A 25,062-nucleotide genomic window follows, 5' to 3' on the forward strand; every position below is an offset into this window, starting at 1 on the left:
CCAGTCGCCGCTAAATCTGATGAGGAGACGGCTCAAGCGATCACTTCAGAAATCGTAAAACAGAGGAAACTAGTGCAGTTGCGTAATCCCAGAATTTGTCGCGGCCGCGTACGAAAGCTTTTCATTACAAAGTTTTTAAACTTAAAAGTCGTCACAGCTCAAACGGGGTTCTACCAATCTCGTACCCAGAGTCCTCGGGCTTTTTGGCCAGCGGGTGAGCGCCCGGAGAAACTCTGGGATAATCGACTCCATTTTCCCAGAAAACGTGGGTTCCGGTCTTATGACGTATGGTTGAGTTTAAACGGAAGCAGAAACGGCAGGTTAGTTTTGCAGGTTGCAGGTTGCAGGTTGAAATTTACTGTGACTGTTACATGAATAGCTAACCTTAGGCCTAATTAGGCCTAAAAACGTTTCTTTAGGCCTCCTTAGGCCTAAAAACGTTTCTTTAGGCCTAATTAGGCCTAAGGTTAGCTATTCATGTAACAGTCACAGTAAATTTAACCTGCAACCTGCAACCTGCAACCTGCAAAAAAACTAACCTGCCGAAGCAGAAAAGAGAAAACCGTTAACAGTAAAAATGGCGGGTTGAAAGTGTTCGAGAAACAAGAATTTTAGCCTTACACACAAAGAAACTGGAGAAATGATCATTGGCTTGCTGTAAGAGCAGGTGAAGATGAAACCTCTGACACTTTCGGTGAGTGTATTTTTGGTGTTTCAGCGTACATTCCATCGTTCAGAATGCAATGAAAATGCCATCGTGCAAGCAACACGATCGACAATTTTCTTGTGGAAACGACGCAAATGTCCTCTTCTTCTACAATTTGATGTTTCCGTAATTCTGAATGGCTTTGACAAGACCTTATTCCACGGATTTCGCCTCAAAGAGACTGATGTAATGTTTCCCACGGTACTTTTGCAACAGCAACAATAATCACTTTTTAGCAGCGTGAGAAAATTCCCGTGCGGTATAAGACATAGTTCAAACCTCGTCGTTTTATTATTTTTGTGATTTATATATTTCTGAGGTAGAAAAATTCAAACAGCACTGAAACTAGTTTTAGATTTTGAATGTCCCTCCAAATTCTGGGGCTTCCGAATTACTTACCGACTTCCTGTCGGACTGCCATTGCTACGCAATCGGCCAATCAAAAATATAGTTCAAATCGATTATCCCAGAGTCTCTCCGGGCGCTCACCCGCTGGCCAAGAAGCCCGAGGACTCTGGGTACGAGATTGGGATTCTACAAAGGTGGTCGTAATGCACCTATCAATGTAATGCCGGCGGGGGGGAAGCAGGGCATAGGGTGGATTTGACTTTTTTCAAAAATTTTCAATCAAATTCCCTGTCCACGGGCAAATCATTCCAGTCAAATGCAACCAAATTTCCCCACCCCGGGCTGCACATTGCTGTCAATCCAAAGGCAGAACCTAAGAAAGGCACAATAAAAGTATCTCTAAATAAAACTCTGCAATCTTTTATAAACGTTGGTGCATCACCAAAGATACATGTTCCTATTACGGCTGCAATTATACGTTTTAACCATAATCCGTGTTACACTGCGTAGAATACATAAACCTTTAGAAGAAAGTCCACATTTTGTAAGTTTAAATATACCGTTCTTAGTAAAAGGTACAAAGAAAGTCAGTTTTATCAGTTTACAGTGAATGTAGCGGAAAAGCCATACACTAATCAATTGTACTTGCAAAAATCGACTTGGTTTCTCTTTACTTCCTTCTTTGCTAAAACAAACGAAATTTGAAGACAAAACAGTGAAATCCACTCAGCCTTCGCTTGTTCTCATAGGCCTCCATGATTTACTGATCTTTTCAAACCGTACGGCGCATGCGTGAAGCGTGAAAGCGGGAAACATATGTTCGGTCTCAGTCTTTTTTGTCCGAGTCGGCAGTCAAATATCTCGACGTCGGGCGAAGAAAGATTCAAATATCCCCTTCCCTGGGAGAACAGGATCAGTCAAATGCCCTACCCCAGGGCCAACAAAGACAATCAAATCCCCACCCCATACCCTGGCCCCCCCGCCGACTTTACATTGATAGGTGCATAACTAGAGCTGGTCGCTTACGAGAGTGGTCTCAAGGAGAATTTTGACTCTATCACTGCTTTCTCCTTCGCTTGGAGAAAAAGAAAAAGGTACCGCGTGGGGAACGATGGAAGCTAGAGGGAAAAGAGGAAAGGAAGCTTTAGTGGCGGAGAGAGTTATCGCTGTATTATTTTTTGCAACGTCAACGTCTCGTTCTGCATTTCATGACTGTCAATACAACAAAGTTCCTCTGTGCCCCCGTGTGATTACAGCAGGATTAGCCTGCGTTGCAACCGGCCCACGCATTGTCTAAACCCTTTGTATAGACCGTCGGCGAATTATTGCACAGATCCGGCTCTTTCCAGCAGGGTCGCAAAGATATATGTGAGCGTTTCTGATAGGCAGGTTTCTTACGCGCCTCACGATTGGCCCAATTCTTACGTGTGCGTGACGGTTGGGCGCAGTGACATGTCAAAATGAGCAGATCGAACTTGAAAGCCTTTTTCTGGCCCAAAAAACAATGTTTTGAGAGAATTCCTTCAAGGCCAAAATGTGTTTGTAAATTTACCGGCTGGCTCTCCAGCGTTTTCAGTCCAATCGCTGCAGATGTACTGCCGCGTATTCTGCAAAATGCAATCTAGCCAACAGTTCTTGCGTCAAAACAAATCAGCAACTGCATGATATTCACAGATCGACATAAAAAAACTACACACACTACTGCACGTAGCTATTCACGTCCAGGCATTTCGGAGGACACCCAGTAAACTAACAAACCTCGTGGACTTAAAGCGCCAATAATAAGGTTTGCTCAGTTTAAGTTTAGAATAGTCCATGCACTACATAGTCTACGTTATAAGAGAGAAAGCACAAAAACCCCCGTTGTTCAAGTTGACTCTTAACTAAAGTCACAAATCACACTATCACGAGCTCATTCTCTCTTGTCACGAGCTATGAGTCATTACTTTATTTCAAATTGGACTAATCGCAAACTGCGTAAGAAACTACAAAAATTTGGTTTATCAACGGAGTTGATAATGTAAATTGACCACCGTACAGAGATTCTAAAAGCTGACGTTTCGAGCGTTAGCCCTTCGTCAGAGCGAATCCCGATCTGACGAAGGGCTAACGCTCGAAACGTCAGCTTTTAGAATCTCTGTACGGTGGTCAATTTACATTATCAACTCCGTTGATAAACCAAATTTTTGTATACTACTTCCCCACCGACGCAGCACCACAGTTTCTTTAGAAACTACCCCTTCATTCATGCGTAAGAAACTAGCCAATCAAAAACGCCGACACATGTCCTTGCGACTCTGCGGGATTCGAACACGATATTGTGCCGTTATTCGCAGACGCTCTATACAGCCCGGAGTGGGGGGCGGGGGGTACTTCCTTATAAGAGGCTACTGGGGATGTGCCGCTGGATAGGGTCGCATTTTCACGACTGGATTGACCGTAATGGGGTTGCATTTTCGATAGAGTTACTAGAATCTCGGGTTTTTGGGGCGGAAAAATTTTATGTTCAGTGGGATTATACGATTAGGAATCTTCTCATCTCTAATTTGTTATAATCAAATTGCTTTATCCATGTTAAAAACTCTATTATAACGTTCCTATTTGAAGAAGAATGCTTTCATTTTTCAACTATTTATGATTTTTTTTCTTTTTTCATATGCATAGTAGGTCCCGATAATGCGAACACGGCCAAAGGGAACTGACACTGCGAAGAAAATGATATGTATTTCATCGTTCAAAGTTGATAAAATTTAACTGTTCATACAGGGTCTGGAAGGCCGAGGGAGGTCGTGATCCCGAATTGTCCCGCACTTGTTTATATCACCGCTTCTGAAATTCCCGGATCCCTTTTTTATTTTTCTTTCCAAAAAACATACTTTAAAAAAAGACTAATTTTGCTACAAAAGCTAACAAATGTAAGTCGATTTAGATTGCCCCCTAAGATGCCAAGGCCATTCCATAAAACAAATCGCTTTTTATATCTCAATATTCGACGGAAGAGCACCAGGGTCGTTCTGTACGTGTGCGTACTGACATCTCTAGCCTGACTATCGAACAGTTAGCATCCCGGGCTCCCTAGATAAGTATGTTAAACTCATACACAACTCGTGCTCTCATTGAAAAAAGTCTCTTAGGTCTCTAGCCTTTGTCATTTCCTCTAACGCCCCACAGTGAAGGTTTTAAACAACCTCGGTCGGGTTTTTAACTGATTCTGGAATCTCTACAGCTCTTTGTGTAGCAGAATAAAAAAAATTCTTTGTGGATGGCTGCGTTAGTTCTGGCGCTAGCCTGTTCCAAGTGTTCAGACGGTGGAGAGTGGTGCAAAGAGAGCAAAAGGAAAAAAAAGCGGATTAAAGAAAAAGGGAGAGAGGAGGGTTTCTTCCCCCTCTCTTCCTGCCCTCAGCACCTCTTATTTTTTCGCTCGCTTTTCTTTGCACCGTCCCACACTATCTGAACGCCTGGAATTAGGGGCTTTTCTGGCGCCAGCAGACTCGGCTGTGGCCGTAAGAAAGAACGACAGCAAAGCCATCAATGTCTTAAGGTAACCCGCGATCAGGCGTTTTTTTTTTTTTTTACATTAAGTGTTATGCTATTACTTATGCTATTTCTTTCCTGGCATCTGGCTGAGACAGTGGGACTTTCAAATCCGAATCCCGAAAATACCCTTCCAGGGCCCCGTTTCTCGAACGTCCCGAAACTTTACGGGCCATTTTCGGGTGTCACAATTCCCTTTGTATCTCAAGAACGGAGAGGATTTAAGTCGTCAAACTTCACAGTAATTTTTCTATTTGTTACCTTGAAAACATGTCAAAAGATCGGCTTTCCAAAACAAGCGGTTGCCAGTTTCACAAATGGCTTTTCGGGCCCGAAAAGTTTTCGGGACTTTCGAGAAACGGGCCACAGGCCTGTTCATAGTCCCCTATTTTCCCGTTAAATCGGCGAGACCGAGCGTCATGACGTTCGTCCTTGTCGAGTTTGTTGCGGTACTTGATTCTCTTAAACCTTGCCTTGTAGACTACGAGTAGTCCCCCATTTTTTCTCGGAGATAGTAGAGCGTGCTAAACGCGAGCGCGCGTGAAAATCACCCCACGCGAAAATGGGGGACTACTCGTAGTCTACTGGCCTTGAATGTTGGTGCTCAAAATTCGTTTTATACTGGCGTTAGGCTATGTTCACACTGTACCGGCCGGATGGCTTTTCGTAGAGCTACGAAAAGCTATCGGGTACGTATAGTATGAACAGAAACGGCACCGGCGACACATGTCGTTCACAATCTCGACCCCTGAGCTCTTCTGCGCATGACGACCAGGGAGGGAAGAGCTCTGGGGAACCCTGGAACAAGACTGTCTCTGATTGGTTTCAGGAAAAAAAAACGTGTTTTTGATTGGTCCCGTCAAATTTAGACGAGCGCGGGTGGACTTGCGGCGTGCCTGTCGATTCCAACACAACAGTCGCGCTCAGGCAGAATAACTGGATTCCTCAATTTTCAAATAAAATACATTTAGCTACGTATCGAAAAGACTTGAATGTGAAAAATAAAAATACAACGACACCTTTGCTAGCTAAAATAATTGGAAGAGAAGGAAAATTGTCATTAATTGTTATTCTATTGCACCACGTACCCTTTCCTGGCCAGTCTGGCTGAGACAGTGAGACTTCCGGTACTCCCTTTGCACTGCAAGTGACTAGACGGCTTCGCATGGAGTCGGATGACCACATAAAATGGAGGTCCTGTCTCCAGTTGGAGACGTAAAAATAGTGTCCTCAGCTAGTATTTTCGTGCTAAATGAATTGACACTCAAATAAAGCGCACTTTATTTTTTTGATTTTATTCCTCGACTTCCACGTTATTGTTATCACGCGAAGCAGCCGAGTATGAATGAAAACGTTAGCTTCATGTCGTGAAAAGAGAGTCTTTACCGACGTTTCGGCAATGCTGCCTTCTTCAGGGTACAAGACTATGTATCGTTAAAAAGTTCGTTAAATTCACGAGCCCGATTGCATACTCGCACGCGTGCCGCATGTGACAGCGCCCAAGCGAAGAGTGAAACTAATAGTCTCGATTAAAAGTCCACTAGGACCCACAGTCCCATATTAAAAATCAACCTCATTTCCTGCTTTCTGCGGTATTCCTGGTTGGCTAGGCCTGCCTTCAATATAGCAACCTTCATGTCCTGCAGTGTGATTGGCTTCAGTTGAAGTGGGCAGAGACAGGAAGGTCATTTCTCCGGCCCATAATACTGAAAAGATAATGCACTAAACTATTAAAACAACGCCCAAACAACAATACCCTAACAATGCCCTAACAATACCCACGCGTGTCGCGTGACGCGTGTCTCCTTCTCGCGCGCGCGGTTTTTCTTGTGGCCCCTCCTTCCAAGCGCCTGCTACGCAGCCTATTCTTTCTCTTTCTAAACCGGATTACAGACTATAGGATTTCACTTCCATGGCCCCAGTGATTAGAAATGAGGAGAAGCGTATAAAAATATTAAAGAAATACGACTACCGTATTTCCATTCTGTGGATAACTGCGTGAGATTTCTTCTCGCAAAATGTAAACTTTCAGAGACTATCGCACTATACGCCAAAAATAAGGGGGGAGGGGTGGTGTTGCATATTTCAAACAAAAGGGGGTGAAAATTGCTCCGATGGCCATCAAGACGACGTTTAGCGATTTTTACATAGCAGAATGACTTTTTCCGGTCATTGTATGAAATTGATTCGCTATTCATTGTGATATTATTTCTCTTGGAGCTCCTGAGAAAGAATAGTGAAGTACATTGCCTCTTAATCCTTATCTCAAATAACTACACAAAGGTGTCGAAGGAACACGGAACCTTTTCCTTCTTTTTCTATAATCTGAAGAGTTCTATGCACAAACGTAAGCTAACTTTGTAGAAAATTACATTATTAAAAGAGATCATTTGTTGTAACGACCAGTCGACCTTCTTAGCGCTGAAACTCAACGATTCACCACTGTGTTCTAAAATAAAGTAATTATACTACCATAGACTTTAAGAACTATCGGTTCACCATGGTGAAGCCCTACAAATGGCCTTATTGAATAGCTTAATCAAGAAAATTATCCCTAAGGTGCATGTTCCGTGATCTGTTCTATCACTTAAAACACTTGTAGATGCAGTAGCTTTTGTTTTTGGTTCCTAAAAAAGGCAAAGAATTTTCCAAACACCATGGTGAATCGTGTAACACTTAAGCGATGGCAAAGATTAAATGTCAGCAAACTCGGCGATATTAACATAAGATCAGTCGTAATGAAATTAGTTGTCTTGTGGGAAAATAAGTCGACTAAAACGTTTTCCACATGGGGGGACTGACTTCTGCTGTTACTCGGGTATTTGATGGAAGAGATTGAAGACCCGCCCCCTACCTTAATATACAGTCCGCGTTTCTTGAATAGGAAAGACATTTAGCAACAGACATGCCCTTATTTATCGCGCTGAGAAGGGAACTTGCATATGAAAGGATGACAGAGGTGGGGATGCTAGTCGTCTCGCTTATAGGGATGTAATTAAATTTCGGATTTTGGGTTCATATGAAGCCGATATGTAGCCGTGAAGGTCTCGTTTAGGGGTGCACGCGAAGAAATAGAAAAATATATATTTAATACTTTTTAGAGCCCAGATTGGTCTCCTTTAGGGGTTTAATTTAAAATTTCCGACGACCATCCCCGTCCCTTCATATAGGAAGTCCCCCCTCCCCCGGGAAACCAGCCTTTCCTAACAATATACGTTGTTCCTACACCACATTTAGAGTCGGGACAAATTTGAGCCACGTCGGCCAATTCCAAACGCTGGAGTCGTGAAACGTTTCTACAAGAGCTTTGACCACCGAACCGGATTGGCTCCGGTTGGTTGCGTATCGGACTACCGTGCGGGAGACAGTGAGTTTATTCCCTCTGGGACTAATAACATGCTTCCATTTATTGGCCGTCTGTTTTAACCGTGTTTCAACAGTAGTAAACTCAGTTTTGGCCCTCAGAATTCATACCAGACCACAACACCTGAGATCCGTGCCGTGCTCTTTCTGTAGTATAGTAGGGGTTATGAGACGGGGCCTACGGTTTGTAGTCCGAGAAGACTTACAAATCTAACCATCTTCGGATGTAACAAAGGGGCAGCAGTTTCTCCTCAAAGTGTTGGTCCGGTCGGAGCTGTGACTTTACAAAAAATGGATGACAAATGTCCGGCTATATATGTCTTCAGCCTAAACGGATTCACACCCTTTTTTATAAATTTGTTAATTCAACGTTTGACTTCAAACTCAAGGCTAAAATAGCTTCTTACATGAAGGGGGGTCTAACTGCCTTACAGGTTCTTAAAAATCTGGGTTTTTACTGTATCCCATAAAACTGTAAAGAACATTGATTTTGTCATAAGTCGTTTGCTATGCGTCTGTGCTATAACATATCACAGGGGCGAACCAATCAAAATGCGTGCATAATTCAGCTCGTTATATAAAGTCGGATACTCACTGCCTCGCTATCCACCACGAAAAAAAAAGTGATATTCCATGTAACTAAGAGACTGCGTTATGTTAACATTAAAGAGGCTAATATTTACCACTCGGCTACTCCAGCAAAGCAACGGCGTTTACTGATGTCCTACAAAACTGATATTGCATTATAACACATGTATTTCATAATTAATTGTTTTTAATAAAATACTAGAAAAGAGTACAAAATATACATCTAATTTCAAATGCTTCGTGAATGGAATGCACCACACTAATCCTTGATTATTGCTAGTATTAAAATATTTGACTTGTTTGCAGCTAATAGTGTGGTAGTCACGTTGTTAGTCAGTGAACATTAGCAGACCTTCAGCATCAGGTGTTTTCGTAGTTAGCGGCAAACATGAGGATGTCACGTGATCACGGTCTTGAGTTCACGTTTGAACGGCAGGAAGAGCTTTCTGCGGTGAGTGATTTGCAGTAAGCATTTCGCCATCAAAAATTGCACAGCTTAACGTTTAAAGGCAAGAAATAGGTTTTTATACCTGCCTGTAATGTACCAGTTAGATTTGTTAACTTGAAGCAATGAGTTAGTCATGTTTTTCAGGCGCTAAAATGGATGTTCTTCGACTGGACGAAAAACAACAGGGCGGCACAAAGAATTCGATACTCTTGCAACCTGAGACTACAAACGTTTGCGGTTTGTGGTTCTGCATGACAAACCAGATGCTGAAGGTCTCTATTCCCAAGTACTATTTCTGTAATCAGATATGGGTTATCTCTCTAAAAGAAATACAGTATGGTGATTTCCCATAAAGCCTATCAAACCTTCCGTGTTAACGATAATAGATAATCCCAAAAACAAGAAGAAAATACAATTTGATCAGCAAGAGAGGGAATCAAATCATTTATCTCCGTTTTTGTTCATCTGCTCCTTCAAACCAAAAACTTTGGTCAATCCACTGTTGCCACTAAACTACACCACCCTTATCTTTTCTAAAATATAAAAGATATAATTTAGAATGTGTTTCCACACTTTTGACGGAGAATCTTGAGCAACGGTGGGCCCGGGGCATGACGAGCAGCACATCACTCGATAATTATCTCCGTCATTATTGTCCCAAAATTCTACTCCTGATGCACTGTAGCAAACAGCAAACTCTAGTTCGCAATCTTCGCTCAGCGTTGAAGGCATTGCGATTTCAAACGCAAAAGTGTCCGTAGATCCAGTGTGAGATTCGTCAACGAACTGCGCGACGACATCTTTAGAGGACGACCAGCCATCGAAGGTGTAGCGAACAGTTACTTCCTTATGATCAGCTACATTTCTAACTTTCACCGTTCCATTCACGCTGAAGTCTTTTATAATGATGTCTTCTAAAGAGACCTTTAATTGGTCAAGTCTGTCACTGAAGTCTTGTCTTTTCACAGGTTGGGTGAAATTTGAAAATCTTCCTTTTCCGACATCCATGGTGTTGGTAAATCAGTAAACTAAGGAAACTAGATAACTCTTTTGTCTTTGCGACTCTGTGTCACTATCACGGTTTCTGGAGTAACTGCAGAATACCCGGCCACTCGAAGGAACGCTTCCTCTACACGGCAAAACTAAGTGATTGACTGACTGACTGATCGAGTACGTACGCTGTTAATTAACCTATGGCCACGCGGCTACTGGGCTCCGTAGCTACGCGGCTACTTAGCTACTTGGCTACGCGGCCACGTGGCTAACAGGCTATTTTGGAATGATCGAGCATTCTACAGTTAATTGCAGAATACCCAACCAATCGAGGCAACACTTCATCTACCCGGCTACCCGCTTAAGCTACTAAAACGCTCAGTGACTGAACGAGTACGCTGTTAACGTGCAAAGGCGTAATCTGTTGCTACGTGGCTACATAGCTACGCGACTACATTGCTACTTGGCTACGTGGCTATACGGTCGCGTGGCTGCGTGAGTGCCTCACTTTTTCTTTGCTCTTCAAGAAATAGGAATAACCGGAAGTTTTTTGTTATTTGTTTGTGTTTTTTGGACTGTTTTGTGGATATGGGAGCTTAGCTATTGTTTGAACTTAGTTGTGCAGCCACGTAGCCCCGTAGCCACAGTTCGTCACGTCCGTAGCTGCAATTGTTTTAGAAGGGTTTTGGGGTCGATGGGTATTCTACGGTTACTCACACTGTCAGATGTTCTTCTAGATCGCAGGCAATAATCGCATCGAGCAACAACAATTATTTTAGAGGCAAAATGAGATATCCGAGTAAATTTAATATTCACTGGTTAACATGACATACATTCAGTGCAAACTAGAAGTGAAATAAATTATTACAATAAACAAGTGAAAGTAAATAACTTAGCAGAAAGTCACTATATAAACGTAACATATTCAGAGAACATGACAACGAACGCCAACAATCCCATGTTGGTGACGATAGCTAATTCTGCTCGACGTGTTAATCACATATTGTATTTCTTGTACCATTAGTAACGGTCTTTAGTTTGTCTAGTTTCGGTATCGCCTAAATACAAGCATAACTTGTTCTGGACTGAGCAAGCGGGAACACGAACGCCACGTGAAAACCAACCTTTACAAACAATATTGGTCGTTCCTTTACTACATTTATAGAGTCGGAACGAATTTGAGCCATGTTGGCCAATCCCAAATGCATTTTGAGCCATGTTGATGTTGCAAAACAACCCTACAAGATTTGTAACTCTATTCTTGTACGAAAAAAGTGCTTTGCCTCTGTTAAAACTCATGGCCGCTGGAGACGTCACGAAACTGAATAACTTTATACTAGACGATAGTTTGTCCTATAGGGAATATGCGCGACTCTTCAAAAAATAAGGCTTATGTCCAGCGGTGCAAATGAAAACAGTAAAAGGCCTACTCTGGGACCTAAAGTCGCCGTATTTTTGGGCGACTTAAAGCGTAAACTCACTCTATTTGGGCCCTCGCTCTAAAGTCTCTCCCTCACTTACAAAAACCGTAAGAGTTTGTTGGCATTTCATCGTCGCCAAGGCCCTCTTTTCGAAAGAGTTATTATTCTAGCCCTCCTGGCCGCTGAGAGATTTCTTCTCCTGAGTTAACGATTAACGAGGTTAACCCAAACGAGGTTAGTCGGTGACATTCCCAGGTACGAGTACTGTACACATGCAGACATAGGTTATCTTTATAAAAGAAAATTATTTTGATTTGCCTTAAATTAAGCCTCTCAAACTTTCAGTGTTCGAAATTAATGATGGCGGATGCTCCAAAAAAAAAAAAAACCCCAAAATACCGAATTAACGATAATAGATAATTCCGCAGAAGAGAGAGAACGTGACACACGGATCTTCGTACTAAGTAACAGGCGGCCGATTCATATTTTAAGAACGTTCAGTCCAAGATTAACAAAAATTCTAAGAACATATACCCAGGCTGAGTAGTATCAAATAAAGGTAAAAGAAATGGAAAACTGTATTGTAACAGGACAATCAACTCAAATACTTAGAAACGTTTTTTTTTTTAAATACATTACAATGAGGTTTTCTCATTGAATGATATACTGATGAACAACTGTGTCCGTAGTCGAACAACCACACAACTTTAAGAATATGTTAAGAACGTTTTCACGCTCAAATCGCAAACAAAATAAGAACTCTCGCCCTCAGCACCACAATTAGACGTTCTAATATAAAAAAAGAAGCGTAGTAAGATATAGGTTCAATTTACCAGTCGTTTTGTGCGTCCGCGTTCCTCCGAGCAAACCACGGCTGAATCACTAGTCCAGCCAATTGTATATTCCACCAATCAGGAAGTCGCCTGCCTGCCAAGTACAAAATACAATTGGCTGAATACAAAATACAATTGCAGCGGGTGCTACGTCACGGACAAAGGACGAGGACCACTGATCCAGGCGTTCGTTGCGTGGAGGATGTTAATAGCACTCCTAAAACGGCTGGAAATATAGCCTAGGAAGGTCAGCAAGACAGGAAAATCATTTAGCTCTGTTTTTGTTCATCTACTTCGCCAGTCCAAAAACTTGGGTCAATCCAATGGTCAATAGTAAAACCCATTGACCTTATTTTTTCTAAAATATAAAAGATATAATGTAGAATGTATTTCCACACTTTTGATGGCGAATTGTGAGCTACGGTGAGGCATGACGAGTAGCACATTACTCGATAATTATCTCCGTCGTTATTGTCCCAAAATTCCACTCCGGGTACACTGTAGCATATGGCAAACTCTAATTTGCAATCTTCGAGAAGGGTTGTAGGCATTGCGATTTCAAACGCAAAATTATCCGTAGATGCAGTGTGAGATTTCTCAATGTACTGCCCGACGACCTCTTTATAGGATGACCAACCATCGAAGGTGTAGCGAACGGTTACTTCCTTATGATGAGCTACATTTCGGACTCTTACAGTTCCATTCACGCTAAAGTCTTGTATAATGATGTCTTCTAAAGAGACCTTTAATTGGTCGAGTCTGCCACTGAAGTCTTGCCTTTTCAGGGGGTGGGTAAAATTTAAAAATCTTCCCTTTTCTACATCCATGGTGTTGGCAAACTATACCGAAACTAGATAACTTTTTTAAATTGTCTCTTTATCTTCGTGGTTTCTCTGTCACTTTACTGCAGCAATCACGGTTTCATCTAGTGTCGAGAAGTTCTCCTTACACACAATCAGACACAAGGAGAGAGAGACAACTTTCGAATCAGTGTAAAACCGAAACTGTAACGCTCAGAGGGATATCAGAAGTTCCAACTAAATGCTTTATCGCTCGAACTTCGCTTCATTAAGAAACAACAATTTCAATGAAGCGAAATCCAAAACAGCGATTCATAAGCTAACTACGACAATAAAAAATTTATTTCCTTAAGCTGTTTATGAATAGTACACGAAGACCACATTAGGAAACAGAACTGAAGGTAGCCAATAACAGCTCTATTATGGACCACTAACCCTCCATCAACACGAAAAAACAAAGAAAATGCAAGTTGAAAGAAGCCACAATGAATACCACAGAACGGTACTATCCAATTGTATAATTTTCGGAGAAATGATCCGTAATCTTGACCAGAATAAAATGAAAGGAACTGAAAGTCCTCATTTCCTCCAATTAAACGAACTTATGTACGAAAACCTAAACATGTTACGTTTTCCGTTCTTTTTATCAAAGATTGCAGACACGGGCACCGTCAGTTTCTTTTAATTTATCCATATTTTTTTCTACAGAATTATTATTTTATTCCTTTGGTGATGCCACCTGTCCTTGTGCCAGTTTATTCACCCTTGTAAAACAAAAATACGGCAATGGACCTCAGTTTCGGAACGGATCGACAAACGAACGCAAAAACGCCAAAACGCACTAACGAAATAATGGATACACGATCACCCAAAGAAAATCAGTTTAGCTTGAATGAACAATAACAGAGACCTCGACATGACAAACGTACCATTTATAATAGATTTTTTCGCTAACTATTAAGAAAATTTATGGCTCAAGATATTGGGAACGCTGTCTAAGAGCTTCTCAGAGTATATATAGACGTGCGAAGCCATCCGGCTGTGAACTTGAAGAGAGTTTTGGAGTTGGTGTATTAAATGGTTGGTTATTAGTATTTAGTGTTTGCTTTGAGCGCAGCTTTTTGACATAGTACTCATGCCTTGCTTTTCTCGGCTTGCTTTTTTTTTTGGTTTCGACCGTATTGAGCGAGTTGTTTGTTCTTCATCGTCCGAATCGTCAATTACTGCTTGTCACAGGATGAACCCGCACACCGTAAAATTCCGGTTATTGACCGAATGCATAAATGGCGGCCAAAAATGTATTCTTTTGCTCATGTGCTAATGAGACTCACTAGCCTCGCTATCAAGCAACGTTTCTGTTATATTTTGTCCATGCAAACGAGGCTAATTAGCACGTAAACAGAAGATTTTTTTTTGGCCGCCATTTATGCATTCGGTCTATAAGCCCCCTGGTTATGAGTCCATCTACTTGGAAACAAAAAAAAATAATCCGGTTATAAGCCACCCCTTCCCTGGATATTAGCCCCCTCTAGTTTTCCGCGTTTTCTTCATATAAGTACTCTTGCAGAACCCTGTACTACTTCACAACACAAAATTAGTAAAGATTGTGGAACAATAGCAACGGAGAGAATTAAGTACAGGAAGCCTCGTCGCCGTGAAACATTAACATTTTCAACAATGACAGCGAAGATGAACTCTGAGCTTCCGGTTTGTTGCGTTCCGGTTACGTTCACGTCGTTGAGTTTTGATTTTGTTCATAAAATTGAAATGCACGCGTTCGATTTATAATGAGGCTTGAAAGTTTAATTGGTAAATTAAAAACGTACTTCCATCAACACTGCTGTGGCTCATTTCGAAACGTTTTTTTTTTGTTCCACTTATAAGTACACCCCCCCCCCCCCCTTCCTGGATATAAGCCTCTCCGTTTTATAAGTCCACCCAAAATCCCTTACGAAGTTGTATAAGCCTAGGCTTTATAACCGGAATTTTACGGTATGACATTAATAGTTACACATGGTTTCATGCTTCTGTACGGGTTCTTTTTGTCAAACACAGTTTGACGCTATTTATTACTTTTCCTTTTGAACCATGGGTGCTGAGAAAATAAAGAGTTTCCATCGAGTCTGAGATTCCGATCTTTAGGGCGGAGTGTCCAGCGATACTTCCAAGGAAAACACTGGTTCTTCCTTCCTGAGGTTTCGCATACACCAGTGCGATCGGTCCAAACAGAGTCTGGGGTTTTCTGTTTTCTGTCTCGAGCTTTATTCTATACTGTACATGAAGATCCAAGATGACAATAGAAGAAGCCGAAAAGTTCGTATAGGATGTGAAGACTCTCAGTTTTTTTCTGATAATTGTTTTGCATCCAGATGTCACTGTAAACGTCCATATGAGCCAGAAATTCTTCTCCGCCAAAGACCATGCAAGAATGACCCCTTTTTCAGTTCGGTCGCGAAGCAGACAATCACTCTCATTCGTACTCGGTCATAAAATAACTAAATGAGAGTGGAATAGCTTGCGAATTTTTTCTTTCAACCTAAAGGAAATGATTCTGCCGTCCCAACACTGGTCTTAAGATATTAAAGTTCCCCATGACGTAATGTTTCCGCCACTTTTGGATGAAAAAAACTCTGCTATTTTCCAAGACTGCGGGGAATGGAATGATGTCCAGGGTTATAATAAAGCAACGGATCCATTGGTGAGGAGAGGTGCTATGGCACTGTATCGCATGATGTGTTGGGCTCCATTTTCCATGTCGATAGGATCTTCTCTGCAAAAGAGACAAAAAAAAAACAACAACAAAGAAAACGAAACGCGTCTTTCGAGATGTTCTCCCATCGCACGCGACTCGTAGTTGCACGTTTGGATTCTGCGTTTTACTCGAAACTTTGAGCTTTGCCTTGAAGTTGAATTGTTTTTGTAGCACGCAAGCGGAGCCATGGGAATCAGAGGTGCAAGCAAGCGAGAAAGGCTAGGAGGATTCGACAATTGAGCGAGCGACCCTCCCTGGTCACGTTTTTTTTTTCACTAGCTCCTTTGCAGCCGGCCAAAGGTAACTCACAACAACGAGTGTTTGGAGAGCATAAGGGAGAAAGGAAAAAGAAAAAGTAACGCATTCAGACAAATTGTTTTTGGCCCTGCTGCACAAGGCCTACTTCAATTTGGTTGGGAATAAACTCGTACATATCCTTATTCTATTCTTTTTGACACATCGAAAATTGGTCTATCTTTATTATTAGTTTCTCTGCTTCCCCAAATAGGCGATTTTCCATTAATATTTGTAGCGGAGCGACCTTTGCAACTGCATGAATGGAAGTAAGGCTGCTGGGTGACTTTGTTTCCATGCAAAGCACTCTGCCGTTCTTTTGCTTTTGTAAATTCTGACTTACTGGCACTTAAAACCGACGAGTTACATGATAAAAGCGGTTACCTGCATTTGTTAGGCTCCTTAAACGACAAGAATATGACAAGGACTGCCAAGATTCATTGACCGTTCATGGGCTGGGCAGCATTTTAACTCCCTGGAGTTGTCAGTACGTAAATCCTCCTCACAAGAGGTGTGATTTGATACAACAACAAATTCTCATGACTACCCAACAAAGAAATCTATGGTACTAGTTAGGAGAATGAACTTTTCGATCGTGGGAAAGAAAGGGTTTAGAACCAAAAGATTACATACTCAGGGTCGATCATAACTTGTTCTTGATTCTCCAAAACCTTGAGAAACACATATTTGTCCATGTTCGGCCTAGGGACTGAAAAAAGAGAACGGGCATTAACCTTGAAGGATATCGTCTGCCAATGTAGCAGCTAAAGCCATCTTAGAGAGCAAGCTACTAAGTAAACCGTACCTGCTTTCTTTCTGTCAATATTCTGCATGTTTGCCGGCATGTGTTGTAAAGCTAAAGACTTCATTAGTCCTTCCATATTGTCAGCATAGCTAAAGAGAACAACATGTGAAAACATTTAGGTCTTTGACTTCATACAGAACTTAAGAAGGATGAAACAAAAAAAAAGAAATTGACCCAAGCATCATCATAAGCTCTTCAAGCGACGATCTTTGTAGTAGCATCTACAGCGCGGTCCCAACGTAATGGAATAGCAAGATCGAATGTAATGAGATAGCTAGGCTGTTCCCTGGCTCAGGACTCCACGCAATGACAATAGACCCTTTGCATAAACAGCAATGTACATCCTAAGCCTCACATTCATGTGAAAAATCCTTTGTCTAGAAACATCAGTACGAGGCTAAGGATGTACAAAGTATTGTTATTCAAATTTTGGCGCCATTTATGGAAAGGGTCTATGGCACATCACAAGTCTCTCTTATTAGTAACCATTGTGCAAACAATGTTATAACGCATCTCTTCAGCTGTGGTAAGAACAGCAGTCAGAGTGACGCACTCGGCTATCTCCTCGTGCGGCACTCCTTTGTTCTTACCTCATTTTGACATCATCTGTGATCTACATGTATTAATGAGCAGACGCACGACAACGTGGAATCTACATGTACTTGTTAACAATTACACACTACATGTACAGTAAGCCTGTTGAATGGCCAATAAAGGTTGACAAAACGGTTTTACCAACAATACAGTAAAAAGAATTAGCTAAATGGATAGGAATATTTGTGCATTAATATTAGGTTTCACACTATTCAGATATGGCTTGTTGCCGCAAGTGAGTGCTCTTTTGGTTTGGGGAGCATACAGAGTAGTTTTGTCTATGCTAGCCTGTTCCAGGTTCCCAGATAGTCGGGAAAACGAAAACAAGTGCGTGTGGAAAACGAGTGGGGCTTGGGTCGAGGCAAGGCGGGGCCCCCCCAACTCATTAAATGTTAAGGCAAGGGTAACTTACTCTTTAGCATACTGGAGTTCCTCAGGAGACAACCTTGAACTTTCATTTTCATCTCTTGCTGCTTCTTGTTCAAGCACATGAACAACGTGTTTCTCGATCTAAACCAAGGCAACAATCATCAGTTACATGAAGCATGGCCAATTACTTACAATAAGCTTTGTTTGAAATTAAAGTTTTTTTTATTGTTCTTAATAATTAATTAAAACATTGCAGAACTGAATACGTCCTAAGATTTTGACGACCAGGGACCAGTTGCTTGAAGCCTGATTAGCGCTAACCGTTGGTTAAGAGGTATCAAAACCTATATGTTTCCATGGTATTCAACACTGGTTAGTGCTAACCATGCTTTGAGCAACCTGGGCCTGATAGGGCCCTGTTGCTGGATATACCCTGTATATACTGCACATTCAAATTTCAAATCATCTGAAAAGACTCCACATCTCAGTCAGAAGTTTGTTTGTTTACTGGGATTTATGCCAGATATGCGATATATAATTATGCTGTTTGGGCTTATTTTGTGTCTGACTTCATCAAATAAATCTATTGTACTTAGCTAACAATTTATTGTGTATTAAGTTCAGTATTTTTCTGAACCACTTAAATTATTGATATTTTCGTAATTCTGCGAAGTTCATTTTCAGGTGCCAATGGCCAAAATGCGTTTTGGCTTCCATCAATCAAACTTCCGTCGCCAACCACAGATGACGAAATCAACTGATGCGTGACATAACCCACCAATCAGACGACTTGATGAGAAAGAGAGAACTCTGCAAAAATCGTGTCAAGTCTTTCTTGAGTATGCGCAGACCATTGCTTGGAGACAGTTTCAAACCCAGGCCAAGTCTTGATCCCACTCCTGATTTTCGTACTGAAGGTTCGATTTTGGCCTTTGCCTTGTCAAAAATATGATGGCAGCGTGCCCTGCCTAAACCGGTTTGACCGGAGTGACTAGCCCAGAAACTTGGGCTGCAGCGACTCAAAAGACACGATTTCTGCATAGCCCTCTGGTGAGTTTGAGAGAGGCTCTGCTTGCAGGGTACTGAAGGTAGGATTCCGCAGAATTATGAAAGTCACAGTAAGATTATGTGAATTCACTGAGTATGAGAGAGAAAATAATGGTAAAGCAAAGAGCAGGCCGTTATCCTTTTAGGAAGGCAACTTACGTGTAACCAAGTTGCTGTAAGCTCAACAAAAAACTCTTCACGTACACTGTAGGGCTGCTGTTTTCTATTTGTTTTGGTGACAATTACACAAATGAATAATAATTATTTATGTCCTATATCGCCATCTCATTTTTGAAATTAATTAATGGTGATACCCTTAACACAATTTGAGGGAAGAAATGGTTTAAACACTACCGGTACCACAATGAAGGAAAACTGTAACTATGGAAACTTTCTCCAGATCATTATGTTATCTAGACCTAAAGTTAAAAATTGAGTACCAGGCTGCTGCCCAACGGCCGCCCGGGCACCTAGGGAGCCTTATTTGCAAGTGCCGATGACCAAATTTCTGAAAGATTAGACTGAATGGGTGCCTAACTTATCACAAGGTGATTCATCCTCACTTTCTTGTAAATTTGATCCCAGCTGGAGATTAAAGGATGAAAAGAGCAATGCGAATCTCCCTTTTCCTACATTAATTTCTTAACGTTTACTTGGCTTTTTTGCCTGTTGATGGTGGGTGCTGGGTTAATTAATTAATTCTGGGCTCTTGAAAAAATGATTCAGCCTCAAAACTTTTATTGTTGGAAGCCCGAAAAGCTCCCACAAAATTTTCTTAGGCCTTGAAGTATTATAATAAACAACTTTACCTTTTCTATTCTTGTTCGTGTGTAACTACTCAATATGTATCGTATTCTGTCAATCTGCGTCAAAATAAAAGAGAAAATGAAGAGATGACTTTGTTCAATGGTGAACAAGAATACATGTACTTGGAAAAAAAATCGATGTTCTCCTTTGCCAAAGTCAAATGACAACCTGCTGGCCCCAGTGGTTCAAAAGGTGTACAGTACTGGCCGCAGTAATATTTAGCCCAGTGACAATTTTAATCATCAATGATAAAATTTCAGGACATCCCATTCCTTCAAATCCCAACTGGGGAGTCAGGATGGCTTAGTGGTTATCAACTGTGCCTTCCACCTCTGCGACATGGGTTCAACTCTCGGCCCTGAGGTTGTATGTGGGCTGAGTTTCCGTCAATCTGACTTTGGTACTCCGGTTTTCCTCCCTCATCAAAATTGACTTTCAGTTAATTATATCCGGCTGTGGGTGGATACCCTCGATAAGGATAACCTCTGGTATCCTTCCCTGTCATTGAACTGAATGAATAAAGCTGCTATTATTATTATTATTATTACTATTATTATTATCATTATTATTATTTCGCACTTGTCAATCACATTTCCCAAGAAAGTTAAAAGGTTTTTTTGAGAAAGAGTGATTAAATCGTTTGAGCTTGAACATAGAAATGATTCTGTTCAGACTGAGCAGTTCATACAGTACCTTCACCTCACTCAGTCTACATGTATATTGTGATCAAGTTTGAAACCAGTTAATGATTGATGTTAACCTGTTATAGCAAATCTAACACACTGTTACATGTACCTCCAGTTTATGCAAAGAAGCTACAACATCTCCTTGTTTAACTTTCTTCAGATTTCCTTCCTAAAATAAAATTAATCAAAAATAAGATTATTAATTAGATTTCCAGTCCTGAAAATGAAGGTAATGTTGAACAACTGACCTAATCAAATACAGAATTATATTGCCAGTGTATGTACACATGCACTATATAGGAGATAATCGTCAATAAAGAAAATCGCTAGTGCCTTGTACAAGCCTTCCAAAGTCCCATTAAATTTTACTATTGTATGGGAATTAGGGATACACCAGTGCTTTTAATAAATTGTGCCTGTCAAGTGATAGCTACAACAAGTTGCAAAAATAGTGGAGACAACCCCTTATTCCATTCAGGTAGAATTGGATCAGTTCCACATAGTATCTGTATAAGCATTGGGTTTGTACACGTTATGAAAATATACATGATCTTTCAAGTGGTATAATATAACATGTCAGAAAAATAACTTAACTGCAGACAGTTTAGTGAAATACAGACAAATAGATGAAAAAAGTTTTACTGATTTCTAATTGTGCTGTACTTACTATCGCACAACATCAATAGCTATACAGAATGGATTGTTGATTTCTGACCCTTTCTAGCAATACTGTTCATGACGCTATTAAGACCTCCCTTGCCTTCACCCCTTATTAACAAACAGCTTTGATCAAGATCATCAATCAAATCTCCCATTCAGCATTTCTGGAACCTACATCTGCTCGAAGACTACATAGAACACATCACACTTGTGAAGTGAAGAACAACATTGCACGAAGTGCGCGCTCCCAGGCGCAGTTACCTAGCTAATTGGCAGAAACTGCTGACACCGAATTTATTACTGCCGTACTGCAGTAACACTAACCATTTCCTTAATCTGATCCAGCATGCACTCAACAAGATCAGCTTTGCTCTCCAAAAGTTCAGGGGCAAACTTTTCATTTATCCAAGCCTGGCAAAAGGAATAGGCAAGAAAATTACATTCTCTGTTAACCAGTAGCAAAACAACCTTGAAAATCTGAATAATAAAATAAACACTGAAAGGTACAAGTATAGGAAATCGTTGCAACATGAGTGCATTTGTGATTTATGGACATGAATGTTTTGAAAGTCCTCAAAATTGCACGAGGTGTAGGAAGTCTAACTTGAGAACTTTCAAAACATCACTCATGCCTGTACATGTATTTAACACGAAATGCACAAGAAAGTTCATACGATTCTTATTTATTATTTACTCATTGACAATAAAATTACTGCATCGCTCTATTTCCAAATGGTCTGGATAGCACAAGTGTTACTAATATTTTTAAAAATACAACCACACTTTGAGTTTAAGAGGAACATGTTTTGATGTTTCAAACATCAACATCAGCCTCAGTAAGTGTTACATTAAAATTTGTACAAGATAATCCATATATATACATTGTATATATGTGTATATAACTATCAATACAATGATTCTTTGTAGATTAAATGTTCGCTACAAGTAGGCAAAATTCAAACTAACCAACAATATTATAGAAAACACAACTAACATAAGGGTAAAAGTTTAAAAGTTTAACAGCCTCAACAAGCCCTGGATCGGATCAAGGATTACATGTAGACAGTTGGATCGGACCAGGGGGGAAAAAATTAAATAATAATAAAAGTAATAGCAGGGAAACAGCAGAGATCGATCAAAAAGCCGCCAATAATTATAAGCTGAGCTCTAGCTGAGGTGGCGGATACCAAAGCCAGTAAAGCCTTTGGGTGCTTTCGCCCCGCTGCGAATCTACAATTTTTATCTTTACGTGCTCAGGAAGGTAAGCCTTACGTTGACATAAAATTGAATACCCAGAAAACTAAGAAGTCCGAGGGGTTCAATAGACTCGGATATATTAATTATGATACTCCTTCGTACCTCCTCAAGTTGAGCAAGAACTTCTGCAGCTGTGACTTCGATTTCTTCGTCGCTGTCTCCGCCTGCAGTGGTCCCTTCACTAAATACATACTCGTCCACGTTACCGTGAGCCATGCTTTCTTTTTTCTTGTTTAAATAGATAAAAGCGTCCAAGCAAAGCAAGAAAATGGACTTAAAATCTCACATATTATCAAAAATAATGATCTCTACACCGCCATGTTGTGAAAAAGTTGGCGCGAACTGCTTTACTTGGTACCCATACTCTTGCTGTCACTTTTGGTCGAGTTCGATCATTATGGCGGTATACGTATGTGGTGGAACCGGTCAATGCGATTCAAAACTCTATTATTTTTTGGTGAGGGTGGCGTCACCTGGGTGTTATAATCGACATATTCGGGTTGTTTCACAACAGCTCTGAAGAATCAGGACAAAATATCACTGAATGTTACCTTCTTTACCAAATTGTCTTAAAAATCTTCACTGCTTCGTCACCGTTTTGGCTTGCCATTCTTACTCGCGTGATCGGCCCTTGTCCGCGATCAGTTACGGTGAAATCGTTTTGAGCTGGTTGGACTTGAACTGCCGAGGATGGAGGGAGTTGAGAAAATTTACAACGAAATTGCCAAATCGCCCCGCGATGACCGGCAATATCGTGGTTTACAACTGAAAAATAATATGAAGGTATTGGTAATATGCGACCCCAGTACTGACAAAGCAGCAGCTGCTATGGATGTACATATAGGTAAGGTTAATTATTTGCAGGGCTCTCAAATCTCAAATCTTAAAGTTTCGAAAGAGTGAGATGCTTGCTGGAGATTGCGCCAAATTAAAGGCGCCAGTGTACTGTCCTGTGTTTCTTGTGGCGGAGGCGGCGAGCAATTCTAAGGGGGTCTGGGGGCATCGGATATCGATCGAAAAACCAACAATTATTACTTCGAATACCTGAATAATCTCGGTTGTCTTTTTTTCGGTGCAACGAAATGCACAAAGAATTTCATGTATTCCGAGCAATTAGGACGTGGGAATTTCATTGGTTAAGCTATGCGTGATAACCCCTAGGGAGAGGTTATAATTGAAAATAACATCTTCCAGATGCAAAACAAACGAACTTGTGAACTAAAGGATAAACATAACGTACACAAAAGCGAATGAAAGGATCCTAAAAAGAATTTTTACACCTCAGTCATACTGGCTTAAGCTGACTGAATTGGGCAACCAAAGCGATGGGAGCTGTGTTGGGGTTTCAGTGTGAAAGTACAAACGGCTACTAACACTCTTATAACTCTTTTTTCATTATTATTTTATTTAACCCGCAGTCTGCATTTTACCCCTGGTCTGCAGTCTGCAGTCTGCATTTTATCCTCAGTCTGCATTTTACCCCCGCTCTGCAGTCTGCGTTTTACACTGACCACTTCTGAAACCTTAAAAGGTAGAGTTAGCTACGAGAAAAGTGCCACCAATATGTGAGACATGCTTGTGTCGGCGTGAGAGCGTGAGATTGCATTGACATACGTGAGACTCTCGCTCAATGCATGGGACTTGAGAGCTCTGTATTTGGCGTGAGTTTGTCTGACAGGAAAATAAGTATGGTCTTGTCATCTTTCATAAAACGCAAGAGAAAGGTTTAATGGTAAAACAGCAAAAGAATGTTGAATAGGCTTTCCTTGCCACCCTCCCTACCCCGCTATGGATGAGGCCATGAACAATAACTTTTAACACCTAAGAAAAAGAAAATTGAAGTGCTGACGCAATAATCGTCGCAAAAATCAGCTGAATTTGATCTCCATGGATAACTAAGGGAACGGTAGACCTGTTTTCTATTGCAAGGTCAAAGAATAGGTAAATGCTCTCAGACCACTTAATAGCATCGGGCCATTCCATTAATTGTGTCCACCACCCCTCTCCTATTGAGGGGCTTGGAAATCCAGGTGGATGGGGTAAGTAGGGTAATAGCTGAGAGGATAACCCAGTCGGTTTCTAATCTTTCACCTTTTTGCAAGGAAGGTTGGGGTATGGGGGGTATGTCGGCACTTTGACCCTCCTCATCCTAAGGGGCTAAAATCTTAGAGGCACTCTCAATGGGGGGTGCATGTGTTAAATTGAATGGCCCATTTTCTCACAGGAAACATCATCCAAAGGGGGAGAGTGGATGAAAAATGGAAGGGCCCGATCTCAAAAGTAAGACATAAATAAAACTCTCAACATTACAGCAACTGGATTTGTATGTGGTGATCCTGAATTTAACTCTGCAATGCTCTGTATACATTAACTGGTCACCTTCTGCCAGATGGGGTTCTTAACCATGTTACAGCTATTTTAATTCAAAATAACGTCATCAATAATTATTATTATGGGAGCATTAGGTAATGAAAGTCCTACACTGCCTGCAGTTTGTAGGTTGAAGTATTTGTAGCAGCGTGTAAACAAATTTTCCTTTTACAACTAAGCAATACATGAAAATTATTCCTCAAAAAGGAAGTGCAAAGGAAATAACATTGTGTCGTTTAGAAAAATCTTCAAAAATCTTTGCAACAATATTTAATTAATATACATCCTGATCTTCAAGTAGCTTGGCAAGAAATTTAAGAGTGCCACTTACTGTATGTGGGTCTACAGCTAAACACTCTGTCTTTAAATGCCAAGCAATTTGATTTG

At 40.9% G+C, this 25,062-nt stretch overlaps 4 protein-coding genes across 4 annotated transcripts in view; 1 reads left to right on the forward strand and 3 right to left on the reverse strand.

Annotated features, from left to right (window-relative positions):
• Positions 1 to 9,500: 9,500 nt before the first annotated feature.
• On the reverse strand, positions 9,501 to 9,995 carry LOC138040654 (protein phosphatase 1 regulatory subunit 3B-like). Its single transcript, XM_068886338.1, has one exon. The coding sequence runs from the start codon at positions 9,993 to 9,995 to the stop codon at positions 9,501 to 9,503; it is 495 nt and encodes a 164-aa protein (XP_068742439.1).
• Positions 9,996 to 12,503: 2,508 nt separating this feature from the next.
• Positions 12,504 to 13,061, reverse strand: LOC138040655 (protein phosphatase 1 regulatory subunit 3B-B-like). The gene has a single exon (XM_068886339.1). The coding sequence runs from the start codon at positions 13,059 to 13,061 to the stop codon at positions 12,504 to 12,506; it is 558 nt and encodes a 185-aa protein (XP_068742440.1).
• Positions 13,062 to 15,272: 2,211 nt separating this feature from the next.
• On the reverse strand, positions 15,273 to 22,698 carry LOC138043527 (DNA replication complex GINS protein SLD5-like). Its single transcript, XM_068889853.1, has 8 exons — positions 22,408 to 22,698; positions 21,373 to 21,459; positions 20,498 to 20,557; positions 19,705 to 19,758; positions 17,892 to 17,989; positions 16,886 to 16,974; positions 16,714 to 16,789; positions 15,273 to 15,804 (listed from the first exon to the last, which is right to left on the reverse strand). Exons 1-8 carry the CDS (start codon positions 22,519 to 22,521, stop codon positions 15,708 to 15,710), a joined length of 675 nt encoding a protein of 224 aa, XP_068745954.1. The 5' UTR covers positions 22,522 to 22,698; the 3' UTR covers positions 15,273 to 15,707.
• A 297-nt stretch (positions 22,699 to 22,995) lies between these two features.
• LOC138043526 (insulin-degrading enzyme-like) overlaps positions 22,996 to 25,062 on the forward strand; it is a 44,436-nt gene continuing 42,369 nt past the window's right edge. Inside the window, exon 1 of the mRNA XM_068889851.1 lies at positions 22,996 to 23,149. Coding sequence (XP_068745952.1) covers positions 22,996 to 23,149 — 154 coding nt within the window. The remainder of the gene's footprint in view (positions 23,150 to 25,062) is intronic.

Source organism: Montipora capricornis, chromosome 3 (assembly GCF_036669925.1).
Source record: "Montipora capricornis isolate CH-2021 chromosome 3, ASM3666992v2, whole genome shotgun sequence".
In the NCBI taxonomy this organism is placed as follows: Eukaryota; Metazoa; Cnidaria; class Anthozoa; order Scleractinia; family Acroporidae; genus Montipora; species Montipora capricornis.

Bases quoted from the DNA above. Each gene is read 5' to 3' on its own strand.
- LOC138040654 (XM_068886338.1), bottom strand. From the start codon at position 9,995: ATGGATGTCGGAAAAGGAAGATTTTCAAATTTCACCCAACCTGTGAAA.
- LOC138040655 (XM_068886339.1), bottom strand. From the start codon at position 13,061: ATGGATGTAGAAAAGGGAAGATTTTTAAATTTTACCCACCCCCTGAAA.
- LOC138043527 (XM_068889853.1), bottom strand. From the start codon at position 22,521: ATGGCTCACGGTAACGTGGACGAGTATGTATTTAGTGAAGGGACCACT. The intron at 20,558-21,372 runs GTTAGTGTTACT...ATTTTATTTTAG, and splicing joins TGGATCAGATTAAGGAAATG to GAAGGAAATCTGAAGAAAGT. The intron at 17,990-19,704 runs GTAAAGTTGTTT...GCCTTGGTTTAG, and splicing joins CACGAACAAGAATAGAAAAG to ATCGAGAAACACGTTGTTCA.